This window comes from Solanum dulcamara, chromosome 5 (assembly GCF_947179165.1).
Source record: "Solanum dulcamara chromosome 5, daSolDulc1.2, whole genome shotgun sequence".
Lineage (NCBI taxonomy): Eukaryota > Viridiplantae > Streptophyta > Magnoliopsida > Solanales > Solanaceae > Solanum > Solanum dulcamara.
In genome coordinates this window covers 1,580,376-1,589,839 of record NC_077241.1, presented here as the reverse complement: position 1 = coordinate 1,589,839, position 9,464 = coordinate 1,580,376, and the positions used below count along the sequence as shown (strand labels likewise).

At 37.9% G+C, this 9,464-nt stretch overlaps 1 protein-coding gene across 1 annotated transcript; it reads right to left on the bottom strand.

Moving 5' to 3' along the window:
- Positions 1-279: 279 nt before the first annotated feature.
- Positions 280-8,856, bottom strand: LOC129888689 (lysophospholipid acyltransferase 1-like). Its single transcript, XM_055963659.1, has 8 exons — positions 8,503-8,856; positions 7,647-7,702; positions 6,982-7,202; positions 6,329-6,734; positions 3,383-3,468; positions 936-999; positions 741-853; positions 280-649 (listed from the first exon to the last, which is right to left on the bottom strand). The coding sequence occupies exons 1-8, from the start codon at positions 8,805-8,807 to the stop codon at positions 509-511; spliced, it is 1,392 nt and encodes a 463-aa protein (XP_055819634.1). The 5' UTR covers positions 8,808-8,856; the 3' UTR covers positions 280-508.
- Positions 8,857-9,464: the final 608 nt, after the last annotated feature.

The window sequence follows — 9,464 nt, the reverse complement described above, 5'->3', positions numbered from 1 at the left end:
TCTTTTGCTGAATCCACACCACTTTATTAGTGTTTAAGAATCACAACATGAATTTAATATTTTTTACTCAATTTTCGTGTATATTAACCTAATAATATTTTGTGAATATAATGCCAGGAAGATTTTGACTTCTAATTTTGCAAGACCTTTTGTAATTACCTAGTAAATTATATTCATACCTTCTATGGGATCCATCTGATTGACAAGGGAAAGAAATCATCAAGCCATTTTTTTGTCTCCATAAACAATGTTTACTCAACTATTAATGCAAGGTAGATGTAAAAGCAAAACATTCACAAAAACTACAGAAATTACACAGTTGGCAACATGATTTTTGGCAGCCAGTTAAACAATGCTAAAAGACGTTATTTTTGTTCAAAACAATTTGCTTGGTTTTATGTCTCTAAAACACAAGTTCTAGAGACATAAAACAAAATAGAAGAAGCAAAGCTCTAGTTTTTTCACCAAAAAAATAACTAAACAACCATATCGAGAAGCACGTTATGACTCACTCTTCTTTCCTAGCTTTAGATCTTGTAGGTCTTGCTGGCTTAATCACTTTACCGAGCAGGATAAGTACAATCGGTATAACGGTTCCAATATAGTACACACTTCCATAAGAAGTGAGTGTTTCGTGCAGACTTAATACCTGTAACACATGAGCAAGAAAACCAATTGTCAGATTATATCGTTTAGTTTGGACTCGAGCTAAGTTTTTTTCTGAAAAATAGACTACTAACCATGAAGCCAACGGCAGAGTAGTTTAAAACCAATAGTGTGTATGTGAAGCTCATTAACGTTAGTATCTTCTCGAACAGAGTACCTTTTGTAGCTTGCTGCCATCTGTAAATGACTGGATAGACAAGACATGATTAGAAGAAAAGTAAATCAAAGCTAAGTCAGCTTTGATCTAGCTAGAAATTCCAGATATATACCTCTTGATCCAGCAATCATCAAAGCCGACTGAACAAAGAATATAATGTACCCCGGATATAGTCCCTGTGATGTCACACAATGAGGAATTGTTATCATTAATTCAACTATCATATTCCTATAATCACAACAACATACCTAGTGAAATCCCACAAGTGGGGTCTAGGGAGGGTAGAATATACATAAACCTTACCCCTAAGTCGTGGAGGTAGAGAGGTTTTTCCCGAAGGACGCTCGATTCAAGCGTAGCAAATCAAAGTAGTTATGAAAAGGAAAAGGACAGTGAAGAAAACATAGCAACTAATAAGGAAAGCAGTGTAGAGCATTGGAATAACAACAAAAAAGTAGTGTGACCGAAACACAATAAACAATAGATGAAGTAGATATCAAAAGCAAGATGGCACACTTCAAGAAAGCAGAATATCTTATTCCAAATTCAAGCTAGACAATCACATCTATAAATTTGGCATGAAAGAACAAAATGTTTATTATTAAGCATCAAGTGTAAGAGAAATAGGAACAACAACTTAATTTATGGATTTATAAGGTTAGACAGCGTTAAACTAGTTCCTAGAAGTGTAAAAGCGGGTCTTTCGGATCTATTTGATAGAATAACTCTCTGATTTGTTTCGACAGTAAAGAAGTTCAGACAAGGACATATTGCATTTTCAGATCAATGGTTTTTCACGTAATATAAAGCTGAAACAGTGGGGTCATAAATGAAAGGATAAAAAATGTGAGATTTAGATTCCTAAAATTAGACAATATATATGGAAAAGGTCCTCTAATGAAAAAACAGACAACCTTTTGTTTTTTCTAATCAGTATGAGGGTAATATGTCCATGAAGTTTGAAGAATACCATAAAAGTAAGGGGAATCTTTGAAGTTCATATTGTCTTCACGAAGGATTCTGCAGTCAAATTCATTTTCTTTCCGAGTGTGTTTGAACCTATGCTATTAGGAATATTTGGGTAAATCTATCACTTCTGTTCTAGGGAGTGTCGTATCCTTTTGCTTTTTCCAATTTTCTGAAATAAGATTGAAGCTTGGACAGCAGAGAATAGTCAAGGATACAGAAAGCAGTTGGCCAATGTATGGTCACAACAAGTAAATGAAAGCAGTCAAACATCCTCAAAAATCAAGCTGTAAATTCTGATATTCAAAACTAGGCAGCTAAACACTACTAGTGTTTTCCGGAGGCTGTGAAGAGATTTGATCTCTGCTGGGTCCTTTGCAAGTTTTTCCCATAAAAGCATATTCTTCCTCGTGTGCTTGGAGCAGACTTGAAATAAGAAATTTTCGAAGAATCTAGCTAAGCGTGAATAACCATCAGCAAAGTACTATTTATCAACTAAGAGAGCCAAGACAAGCTCAAGTCATCCGAATAAGAGAAGGCCCTATCCTAATAAGCCGGGGAAGGACTGGTCGAATAAGCAGTAATTCATCTTTGCGTAGATGATCAGATTTAATTACATGAAAACCGGCTCATCTCCCTCTTTTTTCCCTCTCCTTCTCTTCCTTTTTCTGTCCAATCTTAGTCCTGTTATTCTCTGCTTATCTCCTCAGTCCTCACTATTTCTGCATCTTCTCCAATTCGGTCCAGCCCCTAAAACAGCCTTAAAGCACCAACCAATTGTCCATTTCTCCTGCATATCACAGCCTCCTAAGCCCACTCTTGTGTCTTAAGTTTTTCCACAGAAGATATTTTCATAAGTTAAATCTTCTTTTCTTCAGTGTATTTTGATGCTAGAGTTTAAAGATCCTGCATCATAAAAGTATCACAAAAGCAAGACTGAGAAGGGGGGGGGGGGGGGGGGCGGGGAAGAGATCCTTGCACTCAAAGGAACAATGTGCACACCACTATTGAGTACCCATTATATTTCTTCCCCAAAATTTTGAAAAGCCATGATAAGAAATTTGATTAAACTCGCCTATGCACCATCAGACACCGGATGAGCACATGAATAACACATGCAAGATTATTTATAAGCCACTATCCAGTGACACGAGCAGTCAAGCACAGGATTACCGCAAACAAAGGAGCAAAGATTGAATTTTACTATGGAAAAATGTGTCCAGCGAATATTAGCTCAAAGACAAAAGCAAAACGCCTGGAAAACTATGTAAAGCTCATCTGTACCAAAATTCCCACAAGACTATCAACAAAATCAACCACAAATGCATGAGACCAAGTTTAGACCAACAACAACACCTCCATTGTAATTCCACAAGTGAGGTCTGGGGAGAGTGGTGAGTATGCAGCCTTTCCCCTACCTTGTGAAGGTAGAGAGGCCTCCGATAGACCATCGGCTAAAGCATGAGACCATGTTTATGCATGTCAAATATAGTTCATGTAACTATGTCCATAGATCTTATGTACATTATGTATCAATGTTTCAAAAGTTATTAAACAACCTTGCATAAGAATGGTGCTAAAAGATTCACTTACATGCCATACAGCACTAATAGTCTGTGTAGCCAGCAACTGGAAGAAACCAGCCTTCTTTCCCTTCTGTACGAGCCTCTCATATACATCTGCAGAACAAAAATATAAAGAGAAAATATATTAGGTCATATAGAAAAGGCACAACTACTTACAGATCTGTATCACAAAGTTAAAGTTCACTGATAAATGAGAGAACAAAGAAATCTAGAAACCTCAACCACTTTTCTGCTAATGATCGTTAAGCTTCAAAGAATAGTTGGTCAAGCAAATGAAATCAAGTCAGTACACCCTCAATATTGACTTTTATGTGAACACAAAGTAGCTATGAAAAACTTTTTTACTCAACTAAGGACTTAAATAATATGTCTACAACCCCTTTTTTTATGATCGAGAAATCTGTTTGGATCCAACCTTTGGGTCAACCGTAGACTTCAAAACTCGGGAATAATGGCCCCGTCCCTCTACCCTTCTCCACTTAAATACTTAACTTAGTTTTTTTGGCGCAGGGATCAAACTACCTAAGATACACGTCCATCAACCTTTGCCAATAGAGCTAAACCCTGGGGCATAAATATGTCTACAACCTATTATGCCACATTAAATGAGTAGCATTGGAATATTTGACATAGACTGCCAAGGCGAGAGAGAGGAAGGCACGCGACTTGGATCAAGTGAAGTACATCAAGGACGAGGATGGTCAAGTACTGGTACAGGAATCCCGCATTAGACAGAGATGGCAGTCATACTTTCACGAACTCTTGAACGAAGGAGGGGACAGAGACTTTGTGTTGGGAGACTTGGAGCACTTGGATAGGCGTCGCGACTTTGGGTATTGTAGGAGAATAAAGGTTGAGGAGGTTAAGGGAGCTGTTCGTAGGATAAGCAGGGAAAAAGCGACCGGACCTGACGAGATCCCTGGGGAATTTTGGAAGAATGCAGGTAGGGTAGGATTGGAGTGGCTGACTGCGCTGTTTAATGTCATTTTCAGGACATCGAAGATGCCGGAAGAATGGAGGTGGAGTACAATCATTCCCGTGTACAAGAACAAGGGAGACATTCAAAGCTGCAACAACTATAGAGGTATCAAGCTGCTAAGTCACACTATGAAAGTGTGGGAAAGGGTGATAGAAATGAGGGTGAGGAGTAGTGTGTCTATTTCAGAGAATCAATTTGGATTCATGCCGGGGCGCTCGACTACAGAAGCCATTCATATCTTAAGGAGATTAGTGGAGCAGTATAGAGAGCGGAAAAGGGACTTACACATGATATTCATTGACCTAGAAAAGGCCTATGACAAAGTTCCAAGGGAGGTCCTATGGAGATGCTTGAAAGCGAAATGTTTACCTGTGGCATACATTAGAGCGATTAAAGACATGTATGATGGAGCTAAGACCAGGGTAAGGACGGTAGGGGGGGACTCGGAGCACTTTCCTGTTACGATGGGGTTGCACCAGGGATCGACTCTTAGCCCATTTTTATTCGCCCTGGTGATGGATCAATTGACAAGACAAATACAAGGTGAGGTGCCTTGGTGTATGTTGTTCGCGGATGACATAGTCCTGATTGACGAGACTCACAACGGAGTTAATGACAAGCTGGAGGGCTGGAGACAGACGTTGGAGTCCAAAGGATTTAAATTGAGTAGGACCAAGACAGAATACTTGGAGAACAGTTTCAGTGGCCTGCCGCGTGAGGCTGACGGGGAAGTGAGGCTTGTACCCAGGCCATTCAAAAGAAAAGAAGCTTCAAGTACCTTGGGTCTATTATACAGGAAGATGGGGATATCGACGATGATGTTTCACACCGCATCGGTGCAGGGTGGATGAAATGGAGGCTCGCCTCCAGAGTGCTGTGTGACAAGAAAGTGCCACCAAAACTCAAAGGCAAGTTCTACAAAGTGGTGGTTAGACCGACCCTATTGTATGGGGTGGAGTGTTGGCCAATCAAGAAGCTTCATGTTCAGAAGATGAGAGTCGCGGAAATGCGAATGTTGCGGTGGATGTGTGGGCACACTAGGATGGATAGAATTAGGATGAAGATATCCGAGACAAGGTGGGAGTGGCATCGGTAGAGGACAAGATGCGGGAAGCGAGACTGAGATAGTTTGGGCATGTGAAGAGGAGAGACACAGATGCTCCAGTGCGGAGGTGCGAGAGGTTGGCTATGGACGATTTCAGGAGGGGCAAAGGGAGGCCAAAGAAATATTGAGAAGAGGTGATTAGACATGATATGGCACAGTTGCAGCTCACCGAGGACATGACCTTAGATAGGAGGCTATGGAGGACTCGGACTAAGATAGTGGGCTAGGTGGCCTATCTGTTCTCCATAATAGTCGTAGTCGCGCTCATTTGTTTTAACATATGATTTTGCATGGGACTACTGCTTATATTAGTTGGCCCAGTTTACTTTGGGTATCCTATTTTATCTATAGTAGTTAATGCTCCTTTATCCCCGATCTTTCCTACCCTGACTTTATCGCTTTATCGCTCTCATTATTCATATCTTTATATTGTTTGCTATATGCCTGGCTTTACTGACCTATGTCTTGTTTTCCTTGTTTCTCCTCCCTTGTTCTTCTCTCTTAAGCCGAGGGTCTTTCGAAAACAGCCGCCCTACCTTTTAATGTGGGGGTTAGGTCTGCGTACACTCTACCCTCCCCAGACCCCACATGGTGGGATTACACTGGGTTTGTTGTTGTTTGTTGTTGTACTGACAATGGTTTGTCTTTGAGTGTATGATTAACTTTCATGCACACAAAACACAATATCTTCTGCTAGGTAGCTGTAATGTTTGTACATACTCCAATGAACAGCTTGTCAGCAAATAAAATGCGTGGAATCTAACAATTAACATTTAGCTGACAAAATTTCACATTTTTTGCTTACAACAAAAATGGTTCTGCTAGAATTTAGTCGACATTTTAAATGATTATAAGATAAATTTACTTACAGTGTCGCAGCCAGGTGCTAACTTGAATGTTCCATACAAGAGGTAACTGAACTGAACTTTTTGCCAGCTCAACACCCAATATGTCAACATTTTTTGCACGGTCCCAGCGTGGTTTCGGTGGCGAAGAGTCTGTCCAACCACTGAACCCCAAGCCAGAAATAATGACAGCAGATTCTGAGATTGACCAAATGAAATAATATTTCCACCGGGCAGTAAATCCCGCCATATATTGGAAACTCAACCGTTTAAAGAAACCCCATTCTTGGTATAGCGGGTCAGAGAACCTGGAAAGCGGGTAAAAAGGCACAAGATAGAGATACAACCCCATACAAAAAGCTGCTTGAAGAATAGCTCTCAAAGTTTCCCCAAGAGGTGATGGGTGTCCTTTCTCGGAAGATTTCCATATCTGAAAAGGAAGGAGGTCATGAACGTAGTCAGTAGTTGCAAATTGAAATTCAAAGTGAAGAAATCTATATAATTAGGCATAATACATAAACAGACACTAAAAATTGGCCTCAACTAGCAAGTAAGCACTCCAACTTTGAGAGTAGTGTCTAGATGTACATACTCAAAGTTGGAGTACTTAGTTGCTAGTAGAGACCAAGTTTGAGTGTCGGTTTAATATTATGCCATATAATTATGATACTACATACGCCATTTCTCTCTGTCCAGTCAAGGTAATCCTTCATTTCATAAACTGGACCAGCAAAGTGACTTCCGCAACAGAGACAATAACCAAAGTACTCAAGTAATGATGGCAACTTGAGCAAACGATTTTTCTTCTGAGCCTCACGCAAATCCTCCTCCTTCAACAATCCATCTTGGTAATTGATTGCACATGAAATTATTTTCAGTGTTACCACCATTAAAGCTCCTAAAAGTGGAACACAATCAATTTTGGATTAGCTCAATCATCAACATGATAATAAAATCTGTAACTGAAAAAAGTTTTTTACAAGTCTCTACAGAATATCCATAAGGGCATATAAAAGCACTATTGTCAGAATACGATCTAGAAATAACGTGTGATTAAAAAAATCATTATAATAACTGAGTACTTCTTGGTCCATATAAAAAGTAATACTAATAATAATAAGCGCTCCTTGGATGATCACACTTTTTTCACTGAATCAGTCTGCTGTAAACCCTTATCTGTCTTTTGTTTTAACATCTGGTAACTAAATAAAAGATATTTGATTCAAGCTTGAATACAACATAAATCTTGCCCTATCGGTATCAAAATAATTTATGTAAATTATTACGTTCAAAATGTGAGATGATTGAGATCATATTTGATAAGGATCAAAGAAATGTTTACCTGTTGCATCAATACCTCCTTCCTTCCATGCATCCCCACTCATGTAGTACACATGGCTGCACAAATATAGTGGTAGCTAAGAATTTTGAGTGTTTCTATAGAATCTGAAAGCTTTGTCATTCACCATTTTTCAGAAACTATGGATATATTATCTACCAAGGAGAGTTCTTTTTGGGGGATCACTTGGCAAATAGTTTGTATAGCAAGAATGACTTCCAAATCATTAAAAAGGAAATAAAAGCAGACTCATTTTCTGAATATAACAATATAAAAATGGTAGCTTGGAATGCTCTATTGACCAAACACCATGTTTAATTATGGCATAATACATAAACAAAACACTCAAACTTGTTCTCAACTAGCAAGTAAGCATCCTAACATTGAGAGTGCACATCTAGACACCTTAACTGGCAACTAAACACTCCAATTCATCCTCAATAGAGGATACACCCAATGTTGACGTCACACATATATTGAGGATACACCCAATGTTGACGTCACACATATATTTTGGAGGTGTCTAGATGATTAATTTGTAAGTTGGAGGATTCAACTGACACAATATAGATGAGTTGAGGAGTCTTAGATGTACATACTCAAAGTTGGAGTGTTTACTTACCAGCTAAAGGCAAGTTTGAGTGTTTCTTTATGTATTATGCCTTTAATTAACCATTGAAGATTTCCACAAGTAGAATATCATTCATCAGATTCAAAACAATGGAGACAAGGAGTCACCCCTGGAAGTGAACAGTATCCACTTTAACATAATATAAGAATACTATTCAAAATGAAATTGAAATCAAATCAAATCAAATTTTCAAAATAAACCCCAATTTAAGAGAGAGAAAGTAAGTACCATCCAATAAGGTAACCAAAAGCAATGAAGAAAGTGATGATCCCACAATAAGGCCGATAGATAACCATAGAAGCATAACCCAAAAGCATAGGCACCAAAAAGTGAAGATTCGAACTGAATCCGAACGATAAGTATGAAAGAACACCACCCATCACAGCGGCGTAGAGGTGTCTTCCGGTCGAAGAAGGAACAAAACGGTGGAGGAAACTCACCGGAATAGTTGCAACGAAACAAAGAAGGAATCGGAGCACCGGCAACGATACTCCGATCGCCGTCGCCATTGATTCCATCTCCGGCAGCTCCATATCGGAAAAAGCAAAAAAAATGGTCAAAAGTCTTTTTGCTTACAAATGGAGGGTATATATTTAAAAGAAAAAAAATTAGAATACTTCATTAATTTTATATTATACTTTTGATCCCAAAATAAGTATCATTTTTGCTAATTTTACACTCATTAAAATATACAAATGTATATATAAATCGTAAGATATAGAGCCCGTTTGGATGGGATTAAAAAAAGTAACTTTTATGTATAAAATATTTTTAGAACTTTGAAGTGCTCAAAGTTATTTTTATAAATAAGCAGTTGAGTGTTTGGATAAAAGTGCTTATGTTGAAAATAAGTGTTTGAATTTTAGGGTTAAAAGAATAAAAAGGGTAGTTTGGAAATTTAGTTAAAATATAAGGGATATAAAAGTAATTTTCATGGTCAAACAAAATGGCTTTAAACACTTAGAAAAAAAAGAGTTAAAAATCCTAACTTTTCATTTTTGACTGACTTTAAGAACTTTATGACTTAAAGTTAGTATTAGGCAAATACGTCCAAAAGCTAAAAAGTTACCTTTATTTATTAGATGTTTTCAAAAATTAAGTATTGTTAAGAAGAAATAGTATTTTTTTTATATAAGAATTGTTTTGAATTTTTAAAATAATACTTATTTTCAGATAATTTTTTTACTAAA

Excerpts from the sequence above, each read along its gene's own strand:
- LOC129888689 (XM_055963659.1), bottom strand. The coding sequence starts at position 8,807 with ATGGAGCTGCCGGAGATGGAATCAATGGCGACGGCGATCGGAGTATCG. Across the intron at positions 6,735-6,981 it reads ACTGGACAGAGAGAAATGGC|ATATGGAAATCTTCCGAGAA; the intron begins GTATGTAGTATC and ends CTTCCTTTTCAG. Across the intron at positions 1,000-3,382 it reads CTATTAGTGCTGTATGGCAT|GGACTATATCCGGGGTACAT; the intron begins GTAAGTGAATCT and ends GTGACATCACAG.